General features: G+C 35.3%; 1 protein-coding gene across 4 annotated transcripts in view; it reads left to right on the top strand.

Annotated features, from left to right (window-relative positions):
* Positions 1–18,494, top strand: part of Hecw (Hecw ubiquitin protein ligase) — a 96,019-nt gene that overhangs the window by 39,052 nt on the left and 38,473 nt on the right. For all 4 annotated transcript variants that reach the window (XM_065365119.1, XM_065365120.1, XM_065365121.1 and 1 more), the window contains one exon: positions 17,148–17,255. In XM_065365119.1, the coding sequence (XP_065221191.1) occupies positions 17,148–17,255 (108 nt within the window). The remainder of the gene's footprint in view (positions 1–17,147; positions 17,256–18,494) is intronic.

Below are 18,494 nucleotides of genomic sequence, written 5' to 3'. Positions count from 1 at the left end.
GTAAATTCTTGGTAATGATGCTGGATCATACCAAAATGAATCATTGTGAAAAATGGTTTGATTCTGTATATGAATCGTTTGCGAACGACCGGGTGATAGTGTTAGAATAATATTTTTAAAAATGAGTTTATTTTGAAATGAACCACCTCAAGGAGTAGTTTTTGAATAATATTTCGAAAATAATTCGTTCGCGAACGAGTTGCCTGCTGAAGTAAATCAAGGGAATGAAACTGTTCAATTTTGATGAAATTACAGGTTGGAAATTGTTTCGTTCTAGATCAAATCTGAATCAATTGAAAAATTAGTGATTTTTTTCCCCAGTCAGTCGGTCGTTCCTGATTGATGAGAATGAAAATAAGAATCAGTTTTGTATGTGGAGCTATTTTCGAATGATTTTGACTCCAGAGTGAACAATTTGTTCGAAAGTTCATCATTCGTCATCGAATCATCGAATGATATTTTCATCTGATCGTTCGCGAACAAATCACTTGCAGAAATTATCTATCCTTTCATGTTTTTGAATCATTCGTGTGCGAATATACGTATGCAGAGAATTCATAAAGTCTATCGTCATAAGGTATAATGAATCATTTATGAGAATATAATTCGATCTGATCCAAATCATCGGTAGAAAATGAAAGTAGATTACTTTATCACGTTATGATCAGTCGACTAGGGCGTGTTTCTTGCCAAAAATAAGCCGTTGTTCGAGAACGAGATGGTTAGAAAAGGGAGAGAGCAAAAGAAAATTTTCGAAACGCGTATTTTTTTTCCGAGCAAGTGTCAAACATTTTATTCAGAAAAAAAAGAGGAGTCCTTGACCGGATCTTAATTAAATTTGGCGCTACGAATTCGTCATCGTTGGTCGTTAATATATACCGTATACATATATATTTTTTTTTATTAACGTTACTCGGCGCTTTTGAAACTTCCTTTTTCCTCCTCGTGTGTACTTGGCCTTACCCTGCAAGGTCCTTATATTTAAATTAAATATTAATTATAGAATTTTTCTCGCGCGCGTGTTAATTTTTCTTAGGTATAACGGCGATCATGGTGGCGTAGCATAAATTGGTGGAGCTTTGTATTAAGAATTCCAATTCGTTGTTTAATATAGACGCTTGCTTTCTTTTTTGTTTTCGCTTTCGTTTGTAAGTGTATAGATAGGGTATCCTGTGTAGTGTACCCGGCTAGGCTATAGTATGACTAAAACGGGGAATTTTTTCCCAAAAAAGAATCCTACACTTTAGATCCAGATAGTGACTGTAATGCCTACTCAGTTCTGGTAATTTAAACGATAGAAAAGGCGGCGGACAAAGGAGAGATGAAAGAGAAAAAAGTAAATCCGCGCGCGTATAATACACCTACATGCGAAGTTTTGTTGGGAGGACTGCGCGACGAATAAAAATCTCTAATGCTTGCTCTCGTAGGTATGAGAAAGAGAAAGAGTGAAAATACACGTGCGAACAAAAAATAAAAAATAAAAGAGAAAAAAAGGAATATATTAAAAAAGTTCTATACGTACGTATGTGAAGTTATTCGTCAAATATGTAAAAAGCGTTTGTCCGACATGGTCGGAAAAGTCGTCAACCGCGGGGTCATTCGCGAACATTTAAGGCGTTGGCCGGTTCAACTTAGGTAGGTCTTTTCAAGGTATCCTGTCAGGTCAGAGTGTCGTATATTTTTAAATACCTTCTGGAAAAATCGGCGATTGGCTAGGTGTCGTCGAAAAGTTTATTTTTAGCCTTTGCAGAGTAGATTGAAGTTTCTGGAGGAAATTGAACAATCGCTGAAGGCTCTAGAGTGGCTCAAAACTGAGTAATTTTTTATATGTGGAAGTTGAATTGAAGGAATTAGTTCATTTTGCTCTAAAAAAATTATTGTATTTCATGAAAAATGTTGATAAATTGATGAATCCAGTTTTTTGCTAAAATTGTCAAGGCTGTCATGAAAGTCGTGAATTTTGCTCGAAACACACTCAAAAATTTTTTAAAAAGCCAATTTGTTCAAAAAAATTGAAAAATGAAAAAACTGAAATACTTACCTACTTGTTTCTCAACAAATTAAAAAAAATGCCCTCGCAGTTTCAAGTTATTAATTTTTTATTGGAAGGGGTGGAGAGGGGAGGGGAGGGGTATTTTTATGTGATAAAAATGTGAAAAATAGGTCATAAAAAATTATGATTTTTTCGTCTTTCTGTTAAAATAAGCCAAAGTATCGGTTTTTCTGAAAATTCCGAAAATTCTCAAGTTTTTTCGTTGAAATTACCCAAAAGTATCACTTTTGCTAAAAATTGCCAAACAGTATAATTTTGTTACCAATAATACCTACCCAAGAAATTTCCAGTCTTGCTCTTTGCCCAAAAACTGACAAAATTTTTTCTTTTTCAAAAATTGACAAAAATTGTCGTTTTTTATAAAAATAGCCAAGGATTGTCTTTTTTTGCAGAAAATTCTGAAAAGTCCTCCTTTTTCCTCAAAATTGTCCAAAATTCTCGGTTTTTTGACCAAAATTGCGAAAAAGTATATTTTTTTTCAATAATTGCTATCGAGTCATTGCTTCTTGCTGAAATTGTCAAAGGAGTGCTTTTTATCAAAAAATTGACAAAAATTCTCGTTTTCTAGCAAAGTTGCTGAAAATTTCACTTTTTTTTCAAACATTTCAAAAAGTCTCTTTTTTAAAAAAGAATTTTGTATCTTTTTTGCTAAAAATTGTCTAAAAATTTTTCATTTTGCCAAAAATTCTCAGAGATTATCACTTTTTCAAGAATAACAAAATTTTTTGCTTTTTAGCAAAACGACTAATTTTTTGAAGGAAATTCCAAAAAAAGTTTCACATTTTTACAAAAATTTTCCAAGTCTTGCTTTTTTGACAGAAATTGCGAAAAAGTAGTACCTAATCATTTTTTGGCTCCTAAAAAATTATTCAACAAAAGGTGCTACTTTTTCCTAAAATTGCCATAGCCTCGCACTCTTGCTTTTAATTTTTTTCAACAAATTTTTTGTCAATATAATTCCCAAAAAGTCCTACTTTTTGCCAGAAATTACAAAAATTCTCACTTCATTGCCAAAAATTGCCCAAATGTTTCGTTCTCTTACCATTAAGTTGCATTGAAAAAATGTTTTGTTTTTTTTTTAGTCATTTTTCTGTAGTCTAGGTTAAAATGTTTTTTCTTCGTGTTTTGTCACCTTTTTGGTCACTTTTTCTAGATTTTTTGGTTACCAAAGTTACTTTTTTTTTGGAAAAAATTGCTATGAGGTCATATAAAAATAAATATGTATGTAGATATTCAAATTTTGCGTTCTGAAATTAGTAAAAAGTAATTTTTGGTTTCTTGTTCTTCCCCAAATTATAAAAGTTAAGGGATTTTTGAGGGATTGCATTCGAAAAATTGATGAATTTTCGAACTGAGCGCTCTCAAACACCTTACAAAGAATTCGCTACAAGTCATATTATTTTTTTTTCATCTTTACTCGTGTGTTCAGTGTTGGACGTTGATTCAGGAGGGGGGGGGGGGTGTCAGGAAGATCGAATCGAAAAAAATGAGTGAATATTTTGAATTCAACTCTTCAGAAGTAATAATAATTGATCTTTTTCTTGTCTCTCAAAGTTTTTCGATGGAAATTGTAGACTTCCCCTGCCCCCACCCCCTCCCAAGAAAAGATGTTGGGATTTCAAGCTGTGATACCATTTTGACAAATTAGTTTGTTGGAAAGTGGATGAGAAATTTCCTGCAATGTAACCTTTTGATAATTTCCAATGGTATCTTTAACTTGAGGTCCATAAAAATTGAAGCTTTCACAGTGAAAGTTCAACTTCGAGCGTTTCTTTCTTCGATTTTGATCAGGATTTTCAGACAATTTTCAATCTGGAAACCGATACTATGTAAAATATCGATAAATTCGCAGCTTTTCGAAAATGACTCTAAAGAGCCCACATGCAACTCCGATGACTTCGATTCGTTCAAAGGCTCGAGCATTATCCTGCTGTAAAAATTTGAACCAAGTGTGATAGCTTCTGCGAGAAAAGTGTAAAAAATTGAACGATTTACTTCCGTTAAGACGTCTATTTTGAAAGTAAGCAACGTGCTATTTTCGCTCGTCTATTCGGTAAACATATCCGTCGCCGAAAATATCGTCACGATGGGCGCACTCTCCGCTCACTCTCGGCCCCGTACAGAGTAGCTAAAGAGGAGGGCCAAGAGGTCGAGAAGGAGGAGGAGGCATATTTTAATGAAATCACTCCTCGTCCTGCCGGTACATTCGCGTATGGAAAGGGCACATTCATTCAACACATTCTCCGCTTCTGCTTCATCTCGATGCTGTGGTGGCAACCAGCACAGCACAGCGCAGCTCGGCGACGACGTACAATATTTTCATGAATGGCGCGCAAAACTACGCGGCACGTATCGCAGGGAGGGCGAGCGAGCGGTGTTAAAGGCGAATTACACAGCTTATATCCGTGCACAGAGAAGAAAATGAGCCCGACAGAGTGAGAGAAATACCAAGATAGAACGATTCCTGTGCCAAGTAGGCCTGTGTACGGTATATACGCGAAAGAAGCTGTACGGTACGATCGAGACCGACACCAGCTATGCTATAGTGCTACCAAATTCGCACGTTCATGAATGGAATACGACGACGACGTATGGTTGGGCAGCAGGCAGCAGGCGAAGGGGCATGGGCATGGGGCATGCACGCACGCAACGTAGTAAGCGGCGGCGAACTTGAACGGAGAAAGAATCGATATGAACAAGGACGGAGAATTCATTGAGTATTTAACGACGACGACGACGCAAATACGAATTTATATACAGGGTCGTCCTGATGGCGGTATCGCTGTACACGGTGTCGTGTATACTTATTTGTGCGCCACCGCAATAAAAACGCCAAGACCTATTAATTAAGAGAATTCCCCTCTCCCCCCCCCCCGGTCCCTGACTCCTGTATCCATCGCTCTGGTAAAAAATTAAGATTATTCGAAAGTGTCGGCGAATCGGTTGGCGGTAATCAGCTGTTCGTCGGCAACCTACATCTTTGGTGCGAAAAATCGCTCTCTTTCTCTCACTCATTCGCTGGTTCATTGTATTTCATTATCACGTTGCGTTGCGGTGTTTTTTTTCATTCATTCATTCATTCATTCATTCGGTGTTGGTACGTTCATTCATTCATTCATAAATGTACCGATCTCCGCTCACCTCACCACCTCGTGTACGAGCACAGCATACGGCTTAATTAAGATCGTTTTTCTTCGCTGCTCTGTGGCGGTTTTTCTTTTTTACACGGCGAGTTAACACGTCGTCGTGAACCGCAAACTGAATCCGATGAGATCCGCTATATCGAGCGAGGATGAATCGTCGTAAATCATTAATGGTTTCGACGTGTAGGTACTCGTAGTAGCGTACGATGAAGTTTTCGAGTGAGGAAGTGCTAAATGCCTGCCGGAAATGCATCTTATGGTATCGATGGTTCATTATTGATTGATACATACATATATGAGAGGGGTTTACTCGTCGTTTGTTGGATTGTTTTTCCTCTTGGACTGGATTTGAAAACTGTGTCGCGTGTGTGAAGATGAAAAATTACTCGACACGAAGTCGTCGTAGGGATGTCAATAAGTTAGCTCAGTGCACGAAGTATGGCGAGAGGCGATTTTTATGGCCTTTCTGAATCAAAATTGATATCATTACTTACTCGATCCCCTTCAGCTATAATAACCATATTAGATCAATCAGAAAATTAGTGATCTCAATATGGAGGAAAGGTGAGTGAAAAGGGAATGAACGTCAATTATGTTCTGTGTAAAGTTCAAGGGTGTAAAAATTGTCTTGAATGATTGAAGCAAAACGTTATTTTTTGAATGATTTGATGAAAATTGTTTTGAAATGTTGAAAAAGTGCTCAAAATCACGTCGATGTAGCTTGAAATTGTTTACTTAGTTATTGAAAGGTAGAATTGATGGATATATTCCAAAAAATTTACATAGAAAATCGCTTTCAAAATTGCTTGAGATGCTCTGTAAAAAACTATAAAATAATTACCAAATGCTCTAATTTTTAAAAATATTTCGTTCTTTCATTGATTTTCGCCCTTCTTGATGATACATACCTATTACCTACATTTATTTTGTGCTATTTTTAAACTGACTTTTTTCCTTATTTTACATAATTTTGGAAATGTTTTTGTGTCATCGCTTTTTCAGTAATTTTTTGGAAAATATTCGCGTGGATTTTTATTCATTTTGTTGCATTCGTGAACAACTGAGGGGTTCCGTGGAAAAGGGGCTTTAGTCAATTATTTTTGTTTTTCTGATTTTTACAATTCTGAATGAATTTGATGATAATGAATTGATGATACATTATATCTTTATTAAAAATTTTTTTTTATTAATTCCACCAATCATATTCAGTGATATTGAAGTGTTCTTCCATGAAAAAAAAAGAATTGGAAAAATCTTTGTTTATAGAAAAAAATTCTTAAGTATATTATTTAAACTTGTAAAAATTGGCAAACAAAATTGATTAAGGCCCCTTTTCTACGAAGCCTCTCAATTTTATGACTTCTTATGGAAATTTTACTACGTTTCATAAATTTTTACTTTATTTTTACAGAGAGTTTAGCCAGTTTGATAACTTTCCTTTTCATTTCAACGATTTTCGCAATTTTTTGCGTAATTTTAATGACATTTCTTGGATTTTTCCCAATTTTTCATAATTTTCTGACTTGTTTCAACAATTTTCTTTATATTTATTAGCATTTTCAGTGTATTATTTTGACTAATTATTGCAACTTTTTTCAAGACATTGATGTCATTTTATAAATTTTTTTTAGCAATTAAAAAAATAAAATTAGCGAGTTTCTTCTGCATTTTTAAACATTTGTATGGCGTTTTGAACAATTTTTGCAATATTTTAAGTGTTTTTAATGCAATTTTTCTTGATTTTTCAACTTTTTTTTCTCTGAAGCGAAATTTTATTACAGTGAAAAAGAAAATTTAGATATCAATGCTATGGTAAATTTTAGTAATTCTCTACAAAATTTTGACCTGATGACGATTGTGTGCATTTTTCAAATAATTTTTCAAGGTTTTTTTCACTTTTGTAACTTGAGCATTTAACGCCCAATTTTGTAATTTTTGGTAGAATTTTTACAGTTTTTCCAATTTTTTTTTCAACTGTCATGTTTTTGTAATTTTTCAAGAATTTTTGAATTTTTTCATCTTTTTTTGCAATTTTTTCTTGCATTTTGCGTAATTTTCTCGAGTTTTTTATAGGAATTTTTATAAAAATTGTTTGTTTTGTTTCTAATTTTTCAAAGTTTTTGTCAATTTTGTAACTTTTTTAAAGCAATGATTTTCAATTCATCATCAACAATTCTTCTTTTCTTGCGTAACTTTTTTTGAATTTTTTAGATGATACCTAATTGCCTGACGTTTTTGTAATTTTTCTCAATTTTGTGATTTTTTTGGCATTTTTAATAATGTTTTCGGTATTTTGCGCCAAATTTTGTAATTTTGATGGTTTTTTAGATTTTTGTAAGTTTTAACCCGATTTGTTGTATTTATGATTTTTCAATAATTATTATTGATCAATTTTTAGAATTTTTCCATTCTAAACTATTTTTCTTGTATTTTGTGTAACTTAAAAAAAAATTTTTTTTTTCAAAATTTTGATGATAACTGTTTGATTCAATTTTTTTCACTTGAATGGTATTTCTGGTACTCTGTGCTAAATTTTATCAATTTTTTTTTAAAAATTTCATTTACGATTGTTCAATTTTTTTTTTAATTTTTAAAATTTTGGCGTCTTCAACAATTGTTTTGATACTCAGCGCCAAATCTTGCAATTTTTTGTACAATTTTGACAATTTTTGAATTTTTTTGTAACTTTTTGGTCAATTTTGTACCTATTTATTTAAATCTTTCATGTTGTTTTTATTACAATTTTTGGTTCTTTTTTTTCTGCTGAATTTAGTCATCTTTTATTTCTTTCGAGTATTCAAAAAAATTTTGTATTATTTCCAGATTTTTTGTAATTTTTCAACATAATGTTGAAGACATTTTTTCGGAACAATTCAACAGTTTTGGTCTCGTATTTTGAACCCACATTCAATGCATGTTTTGAGTAATTTTTGTCAGTTTTTCGTCGTGTTGATGGCATTTAATCAATTTTTACATAATTTTCAACATTTTTTTGCCTTTTTGAAAATTTTTTCGTTTGTTTTGAAAATTGTTGAATTTCAATTTTGCCGTACTGATTTCAATTTTCATCATGCAATGTGAAATGATCTGTGGCTCATATTTTTCTGATTTATCTACGAAATGTCATTTTAATGTACGTAAAATTGAAAAGTTCCCTTTATCGTTCCTTCAAAATTGAAGTTTAAATACCATGCCATTTGACTCAATCACTTGTCGATTTTCTTTTCGCATTTGTAAGGCCACCATGTCGTAATATATACCCTATATCTATTTGATTCATCCGCTGAATTATACTACAGCAAGATTTTCTATAAAAGCGCTACCTTTTTCTCCATTCTGCTGCCAATCACAGCAGAATAGCGGCGTGGTGGAACGATAAAATTAGAATTTCATCGAGTGTGTCAATTTGTTGAGCGGAAACGGCCGGAAGATCTCCCTCGGCGGGGTGGGTTGTTTGCAAAGGAAAAAGTCAATTCGACAATAGAAAATTACACACATACGGTCGCAGATGCAGTCTGTGAGCTATTGTTGCTGGCATATGCGCTGCGTGCGTGTTTGCAAAGAAACTCGTAATAATGATTACGGAATGGATCGGATCGGATCGGAACCAGTTTATTGTTGTATTACCAAAGAAAGAGATCTCGGGAGACTATAAAACGAAGATTATTAGAGAAAAAGAGAGAAAAAAAAGACGCATGTAAAATGCCAGTCATCGCATATGTACATTTTTAGTTTTCACCCAGTGCATCACGCACACGATGAACCCCGAAGCGCAGCGCACAGAACAGGCCGCCCAATTAGCGCCTTTCGCCGTTGAATTACCTGAAAAAGGTGTGCCTTTGACAAGGCCCACTATTATGGTCGGATTGGCATTTGGCCGCGTGTACGTGTAACCGGATGTGATCCTACGAATGGTGGTATTGTGTAAACATAAATCACGGCCGGAATAAGGGTTGCTTTTTCTTTCCTCTTTTGGTATTTTTGAAGCTTGTTTGTATAACGATCTGGAGTGAGAGATCGGCAGGGAGAAGCCGAAGTGAGCTAATGGGCGATTTTTTTTCTCTTCCTCGGTTGAGAGCAGTGTGCGGGGGCGGACGAGAAACATCGACGACGACGACGGTCGGAAGTTATTTAATTTGTACACGCGAAGACCTCTTTTGCCGGTCTATCTGTTACGACAGGATGTCATCGCTATGAAATTATTTCTGACTAATTTGACGTGTTCCGAATGTGCCAAGCATTGGGAACAACCGCAACTGTTCGCGAGTCGCGGTTCACTATCGTGAAACATTGATTGACGAATCGACGAGTGTTGAGATTCGATGATGAAGGTGTGTCTTGGTCGCGTGGAAATGAAGTATCGGTTTGGTTACCCTTCTACTAATTTTTTTTCCCCCATCACTACAAAGTGAAGGGATGATGTCGCAGAAAATTCGCCATGTTGATATATAATTGGTGGGAAATTCTCAAGAAGTATACGATCCGTTGTGTTTGCTTGTAGATTTCAGCCCTTATTCATTTCACCCCTTCATTAATTCTGATAGTAGGTTGTTATGAGAGGAAAACCACGATGTCGATAAGTAATATGAATGAAAAAAGCCACGCTGTAACCTTGTGGAATTTTCAATTTTTTGGCGATAAAATTGCTCGAAATACGATATCAGAGAATTCTATCGGTTTCAATGAGCAACTTTTGTACATTACGTTAGAGTTAGACGGATGAAAAATTGTCACTAGCACAGTTGAGAATTTTGTAGCAAAATCTATGTTTTGATTTTTGAAAATATGTTTTTTCAAAATATTTGCTCGCGTGCCCTTCAACGGGGAAGAGGGAGAGGGATCGACAAAAATTGATGGAGAATTGCTACATTTTTCGTTATAATCATGGTTTCTCTCTGGAATGGAAATTTTATATCTCTTTTTTTCACCAATGATAATCACACACCTCCCCTCCCCTCTCCTCACAATCAATGCTTCTTCACTAATGAATTAAAAGTAGTTTTTTTTTTTACCAAAAACTGTCTTTTTTTCTACCAATCTACCTCTACCCCCCGCTGAAGTGGTCACATTTTGTTCACCAATAATTCATACGTTTTCACTGAAAATGTATGGTAATTTTTTTCACCTAAAATCCGACCATTTTTTTTTTACTAAAAATTTATTCTTTTTTATTCAGGGTGTCCACACTTCTGGAAAACTTGGAGAACCTGTAAAAGTCAGGGAAAATCATTCCCAGAAAAGAGTGAACACTTAGTTTTTATTCCCTGTTGAAAATCCGTTGAAATGAAAATTGCAAAAATTTCCTCACAAACGGTTATCTTTTGATTTTTTAATTTTGAAAAAAGTTGGTCAAAAAACCACTCTTGAGGTGTCACTCCCAAAATCGGCTCAAATGTAGATAAACTCGTTAAACAGGTCGAGTATAATACACAACTCGATTTTTAGCTGCCCAACTGCATATTCACGCCTTCTGGAGCAAATTCAAGATTTTGGAGAAATTGAAAAATCGCGCTGGAGGCTCCAGAATGGCTGGAAATTTGGATTTGAGGGGGTTAGTTTTGGACAAAATACAGCGATTCACGTGAATTTCAAAAATTTTCACACAAACGGGAAATTTTTGATTTTTTGGATTTTTTAATTTTGAAAAAAGCTGGTCGAAAAGCCACTTTTGAGGTGTCACTCTCAAAATCGGCTCAAATGTGGATAAACTCGTTAAACAGGCCGTGTGTAATATACAGCTCGATTTTTAGCTGCCCAACTTCGTATTCACACCTTCTGGAGCAAATTCAAAATTCTGGAGAAATTGGAAAATCGCGCTGGAGGCTCCAGAATGGCTGGAAATGGTAAAATTTGGATTTGGGTAAATAATATTAGTTTTGGGACTTATTTTGACTATTTTTACTGATCAAGTACGTACTTTTGAAAAAAAAAACATAAATCGCCAAAAACAATCAATTTTAAATTTTCAAAAATTCGCAAAAAATCAAAAAATGAACTTGGGGCAGCTGAAAATTTGGTTTTGGGGGTTTTAGACTATGCTCTTTCCAAAAATCGCGGTCCCGTTCAAATCGGAGTGTGACACCTCAAGAGGTTTCCTTGTAAGTAAATAATTTGGTCGAGAAAACTCAATTGAAGTGGCCGCCTGGAAATCAGCTCAAATGTGAGTACCTAAAGCTTTTTGGAAGGTCGAGAATGAACCACAACTCGATTTTTAGCTACCCAAATTAATTTCCACGTATTCTGGAAAAATTTCGAAATTGAAAATCGTGCTGGAGTCTCCAGAATAGCTCAAAATGTGGGTAAATAATTTTTTAACATGGTTGAAAATGAGCTACAACTTGATTTTATAGCTGCTCAAATTGATTTCCACACCTTCTGGAAAAATCAAAAATCGTGCTGGAGGCTCCAGAATGACCAGAAACGATGAAATTCAGTTTAGGGGAGTTGACATTAGTTTCAGGACTAATTATCATCTTTTTTACTGAATAAATGAATATTTTTTATTATGATTTCCACACCTTCTGGAAAAATCAAAAATTGTGCTGGAGCCTCCAGAATAACGAGAATCGGTGAAATTCGGTTCAGGGGAGTTGACATTAGTTTCAGGACTAATTATCATCTTTTTTTATAAACGAATATTTTTTATTATGATTTCCACACATTCTGGAAAAAACAAAAATCGTGCTGGAGGCTCCAGAATGACCTGCAGAATCGGTGAAATTCGGTTTAGGGGAGTTGACATTAGTTTCAGGACTAATTATCATCCTTTTTTTTTACTGAATAATGAATATTTTTTATTATGATTTCCACACATTCTGGAAAAATCAAAAATCGTGCTGGAGTCTCCAGAATAACCAGAATCGCGGTGAAATTCGGTTTTGGGGGGGTTGGCATTAGTTTCAGGACTAAGTAGGATCATCTTTTTCACTGAATAAAATGAATATTTTTCATCATTTTTTTCTTTAACAGAAATCACCGAAAATAGTAAATTTTGGACTTTCAAAAATTCGTCGAAAATCTATAAAACTCAAGTTAGGTTTCGGACCACGCACTTTCCAAAAATCACTGGATTCCTTTTCGACCTGGAACATTAAAAGCCTGTTCTGACTGATCAAGAATACGAGTATATTTTCCATTTTAATGGTAATGGTACCTAATAGCAGGCTGAGTACCTTCCTACGGATTTGATATACGATCATATCTCCCTCGAGTATGCAAAGTTGAAAAGGTTATTTTATAACACACCGTGATGATAGCTTTGCACTCGTGCACTAGATCATCATACCAGCTAATTTAATACGTAATAAAACACGTGCTGACTTTGAACACTGTAACAGCATTGCTCGTTTTAATCACAACATACGTATTACTACGTACGCACTCCAACACGAGCCGAAATAATGAAAAATTCACTCCGCTTATACCTTAGAGAAGGGGTAGAGACACGAGGCAGAGGTAATTTGTAAGGTGTAACCAGGCTGTCTAGCCGTACAAGAGTATAAGAACAACCGATTCAGACATAGAAAAATATGACTATAGGAGATATATCGTCTACATAGTTGCGTAAATTATTATGAATAACGCAGATGAGTAAGGTGACTGAAAACCTCTGCACCGCGGCTGAAGTGAAGGGTTGGTTAACGAAGAGATTAATGAGTTCTCGCCTCACAGCCGCGCCGAACTTCGAAGTGAATAACGGATGTCGACTGGCGGTGATGTTTCTTCGAACAATATCGCTGGTAATATGGAATATCTATATGGATGCGAACAGAAAGAGAGAAAAAAAGAAAAGAACTATTTGTCGTACAGTTTTGTTAACATATACCGCGCGCAGTCGAACTGAAAGTAAGAAATTAATGTTTATTTTAAGAATTCGAGACGTTTACCAGTTGAAACAAATGTGCATGGTAATACATTTTTTCTAAACTATGTAGTGTATGTGCATCGGTTTCCAAAACCCAAAAGCCACCGAATGGTTAACAGCTGCAGGTAACAAGACTAAAAAAACCTTCGTTAAGAGTTAAGCGGAGAAGGTAGGCATGGATAAAAATAAACACGCCGTGTTATGAGCTGATCCGCTGACAGTTGTATGAGTAGATCTGTGATTTTTGTGTATTATAGAAGAGCGGAGAGGTTTTCTGGAATGCTGGTTTTTTGTGAGCTGAAAAAGCTGACGATGAGAAGTGCCAACTGCAAAAAAATGAATCATATGAATATGTGTAATAAGTATTGATCGATATTCTTGATACCTGTGATAGCAAAAAAATTTGAAATGGTCATTACGCCCCCCCCCCCAAGTTCCAAAAGTATGATTTTTGGGGGTTTTGGATGCGTCATTTAATATTAAAACGAGTGTCCATCAAGTAAAGATAGAATAAAATAAAATTTAGAAGTTTGGGTCAAAAAACAAAAGAGTGTGTAACCTCATGCTAGAATTTTTTCAGGCAATAACCTTCTTCATGTTGTACTTTTCCTGACAATGACCTCCCCTCCCCTTCCCCCACCCCCAAAAAGGCATCAGGTATTCCGAAAAAAAAAACAATGAAAAAGGCAAAAGAATTTTCGATATTTTCAAGTGGATTATCCTAATATTCATATTTTTGACTTCCTGATTTCGAATTTTATAATTATTCTAGTCTAAATGCAACTGATGACTCCCAAGGGGAAGGGACAGAAGTTGAAACCTCCAATATTTTTTAGTGAGCTAATCTAAATAATTGGGTTTCTTTTACCTCTTTATCTCAAATTTTATCACAATTTGGTGCAAAATCCAACTATAGATAGATCCAAGGTGAAGATCTAAGAACCATAATTCTTTGCTTTTGACTTCTGAATTGAATTTTTGTAATATTAATGATTTCACTTACGATTAAAGAGGCAATTTAAAGGGCGCTTGGTTTTAAATTGTCTCATAATTTTTTTTATTTTACAATTTAGGTCTCTCCAGTCTCCAATCTCCAATAGCTAAGGCCACTTACAGGTCGTTTCAAAACACTTGAATCTAACCAGTTCAGTTTTGGGCTAGAATGTGATGAAATTTCACTTGAAAATATTCAGTAACTTATTCCATCTGTAGACCCTCCCTCTGAGGGTTGCCAGTTGGTTTTTGGGTGAAATGTTAAAATTTGAAATCAAGAGGGTCGAAAAAATGTACCAATATCTAAATCCAGGGTTGAGAAATCCATTTTCTTTTTCTTTGAGGGGGGGGGGCGGGTGTGGTTTTCGTGTATTTTTTGATTTTGGATTTAGTTTTAAGAGTTTTTTATTTTTGGTTTTGGATTTCTATTTCATCAAATTGGTTTCGTTTTTCTGATTTTACGTTAAAAGAAATAAATACCATTTAAAGAAAAAATTGAAATAAAATGCTATGTACTTGCAAAAATTGTTGTGAAAAAAATGAAACAAAAATATTATGTACAAATTACAAATTTTAATCAACAAATGAAAATGTGACAAAAAAACGGATGTTTTTAAATTGAAAATTGAAATTTTAGCCAGCTGCTAATACTTTATCAGTCTCATTTTGAAACATACGCCTTAAAAATCAAATTTTTGAATTTTCTCAACCTCCCCCACCCGTCAAATTTTGGAAAAGTGGATGTACAACCACAAGAAAATTTCAGTTAATATTATGTTTATCAACCTTTTATGTTTGAAATTGAAAAATGGTGAGCAGGTTCAAAAATTGAAACACCTAAAGGCACATCTCCGAAGGAATCTGGCAAATTTCACCCTTCTAGATCATTTTGGAGTGAAGAGGACTTCAAGCTGAATTTCAAATCACTGCGAAAGTTGAAGAGTTTCGATTTTTTGTCACTAGAAATAGATTTAAAGGGGTTAAAAAAGTTGAAACCCTCAAAGGTACATCCACTCCAGGGTACCCCCCTCCCCGCCTCTGCTATAAACTTACAAACTCGCGATTATGCGTGGCGGGGAGGTGAGAAAAAGTATCTTCGTATTTAAAAGTGGACCTTTTTTTTATGAAAATACCTTTTGAATGAATACAATACGTAAAATTTATGCCTCTCGGAGATCAATTCGAAATGGAGAGGAGGGTGAGAGGGGGGGGGGTAAAAATTGTATGTTTTGAAAAATGCACCAACCTGTTATGAGGTAAAAAGAGACAAAATTATGTATGGAACTCAATACATTTCCGAATGTACTCATTTGACAATTTTCATCCTCTCAGGTAATTTGAGGCTTGAGGGAAAGTTTGAACATGTCTGAATTTTAATGAATGGGTCCATTCATCCTTGAATCTCTTGAATTTGTCGTGAAACTGAATTGAAAAATGAACTCTGAGTGATCTAGGCTGCGGTTGAGATGTTCTCAGGGTGTCCCAACAGGTTCTTTCGGTCCTTCCTGCCAGGAAAAGTACTTACTTGTAGTCAAAAAAAAGTTCTATTTGTCCGAAAAAGTCATTTTTTCCTTTGAATTTTTCAAATTATAATATGGCTGGATTCTTGATCATTTTCATTGTTTTGTTTTTTGATGTTTTTGAAATAATTTTTTGATGGTGAAATGATGATTTTTGAGACATTTATTATTTTGTTAATTTTGTAAACATTTTTTGATGGGGCGAGGGGAGGAGGGGTTAAGCCTATTTTTTATCATGAAAATATCCTCCTACAGGTCTTTGTTAGGTCCTTGTTTTGGTTTTGATATTTTGTTGAAAACTCTCTATCTTTGTGATCCTACAACCCACAATTTCCGTTTTTATCTGGTATTTGAGCCGTTATTACGAGGGCAGAGGTGTCGCAAACAAATTCGCCTTTCCACGTATTTTCATCCCTTTCTGTTTCTGCACCCCCTCCCCTCTCCCCCTCACAATCTCTTCGCACAAAAAGAATCTCAGGAAACAAAACGAAGGAACATCCTACCAATATACCAACAAGGACAAGGAGTAGGTCTGGGTATTTTTTTTCGAACGAATGAAGACCGGAATCGAGACCAATCAAAGAACAGAGATAGAAAAAAAAATACCAAAAAAAAGCTACCTTCTAAAAACTGAAAACCTACACGCCCGAGACGAGTCAAGGCTTATACCTTTCAGAGCAAGCAGAACATGGTGCGGCGGCGAATTATTCACGCGAGAAAATTGCGCTGTCGACGTTAGTTATTACGACGAATTTAGCTTAAAGGCGCTTTAGCATTTGCACGTTAACATCTGTATTGCTGCCGTTGTAGTCGCAGAAGCTGCGCTTTCAATTCCGTATAAGGCCAACGATGTATACTATAAGGGTCTTTAGTCTTCTACTCAAATTTGCCTTCGTCGCGCTTCCATCCTCCGCCGTTACACGTTTTTATTTTTTGTTGTGTTCTTTTTTCAATTTTGTTTGTTTTTTCCTTATACTTTTTACCTGTTTCATCGAGTCCGAGATAACGAGAAGGAAAAAAATCGTTATTTTTGTAAAAAAAAAAAATATATTCTAAATTTAGGTACACCTTAATTCGCTCCTCTTCGTGACCCTTTGTGTCTTGATGTCGAGTATGCCTGTGTATCTTTCGCTGTGTAGCTTTTCTTTCGGGTATCCAGGTAGTTGAAGCGCGGTTTTGACCTTTCTTATACCGAGAAGAGCTGTGCTATGTGCTAAATTAGTATCGATGTTTTAACGAGCGTTGCGCCGCAGTGCTCAAAATTTCAAAAAGAAGTGAGAGGGGGTGTACTGGATGAGAAAGTACCAAAAAATCCAATCTGCCTGGAGCTGAAATTCAAATTTTTCAAGGGCATCCGGCGATTTTCTTTTTCACCCCCGGAATGAGGAGGTTGAGGTGTTAAAACTTGCCATTTTCGTGGTACATTGTCCATCTTTGCGAATTTCTGACCAATTTCCTAAGAAATTGATGTGAAGGTGAAGGTACTTGAGGGGAATGTTGATAATTTTTTGATTTTTTTTTCTTCTAAAAATATCGCTACCATACCAATGTTCTTTTTTTTCTATTTGTTCCAGATGAAAAGGATCCGTTGAACTATCTATCTCGTTACTCAAGAGAACTATCGGAACGAGGTACAGCAATGTGGTTGATCGATTATCAAAAACAACCTCCATCTAGTCATGGTAAGTACCTTCTACATTCCTATTCGTAGTTGAATTCGCGAAGACCTTTATCTGGTTTAATTTCCAAAATGATACCTACGATTCGAATGTACGTAAGTAGGAGTAAAATGAGATACAGGTAGGAGGGTACGAGAGGTACACGAACCTCATAATCATAATTTTGATGTAAGTCGTATTGCGGTAAAATGTAGAGAAATGCCATTGTATAGCGGCTCGCGGTAGCTGGTAGCTCATTTAAGCGAGTTTATAGAAGTCGTCGACGATGACGATGATGATGGTGGGACGCAGGACAATTTTGTCATTTCCTGTACAACGAGTTGTAATATACTTACGCGTACCTAAAAAAGAAGGAAGTACCTTATTAAAATAGTTTACTTTTTCTGATGATCCGAGACGATGACGGGTTTTAACCGAAAACTAAAAAGATCGTAGAAGAAAAAAAATCACGTTATCCAGCATTGCACAATATTATTCGTATAAGAGTGCCAAACAGAGCGTGCGAATTATTCTGCTGTGCGAAGAAATTAATTCATTGTCAAGTATTTTTGAGGTGGTTTTTTTTCTGGAAGTACGAAGGTACGGTTTTTTACGTTATCGGAATACTTGACCACAGTAGAATGTCTTCGATGTGCAGTACAACTGCTCAATAATCTTGTATATTTATGATTGGATGCAGGTTGGAATCATCAGGGAGGGGGGAGGGAGGGGGGTTGAAATCCAATTTTCGAAGGGAGAAAATTGAAATTAAGTTATTGAAAATTAGCTCCTTGAAAAATGAATTAAAAAAACTATATGCTAGGTACGTAATATTTTTGGTTGAAAATTTGTATTTCGAGAAGAGAGGGAAGGGGGTTAGAGCAAAAAACTGAGTAAAAAATGGTAAATAGGTATTGTGAATTTTAAGATTTTTCATTTTTTGTCCCGAGACTTGGAAGTGAATGAGGAAGATTTATAGTACCTAGGGGTGGAATCAAAACTATTGAAAACATTGCAGAAAACACATCTCATGATTTGAAATCTTTTTGAAAATTTGGTCGAAATTTGAGATCCTTTTCCAGTTAAGTATACTTGATTAGTTTTTTACAAATTTATGACACATCGGGGTAAACTGCGGAAAAAATTGAAGGGGTTTTGACCAAATTCGGTAGAATCCTTCATTTCAAGTTGAAAGTCACCCTGAAAAACTTTCAACCTCGAAGCTGTACCAGGACTACCAGGAGGTAAAATATGGGCTCTCAA

This window comes from Planococcus citri, chromosome 5 (assembly GCF_950023065.1).
Source record: "Planococcus citri chromosome 5, ihPlaCitr1.1, whole genome shotgun sequence".
Classification (NCBI taxonomy): Eukaryota; Metazoa; Arthropoda; class Insecta; order Hemiptera; family Pseudococcidae; genus Planococcus; species Planococcus citri.
This window is presented reverse-complemented; position numbering and strand designations above follow the sequence as displayed.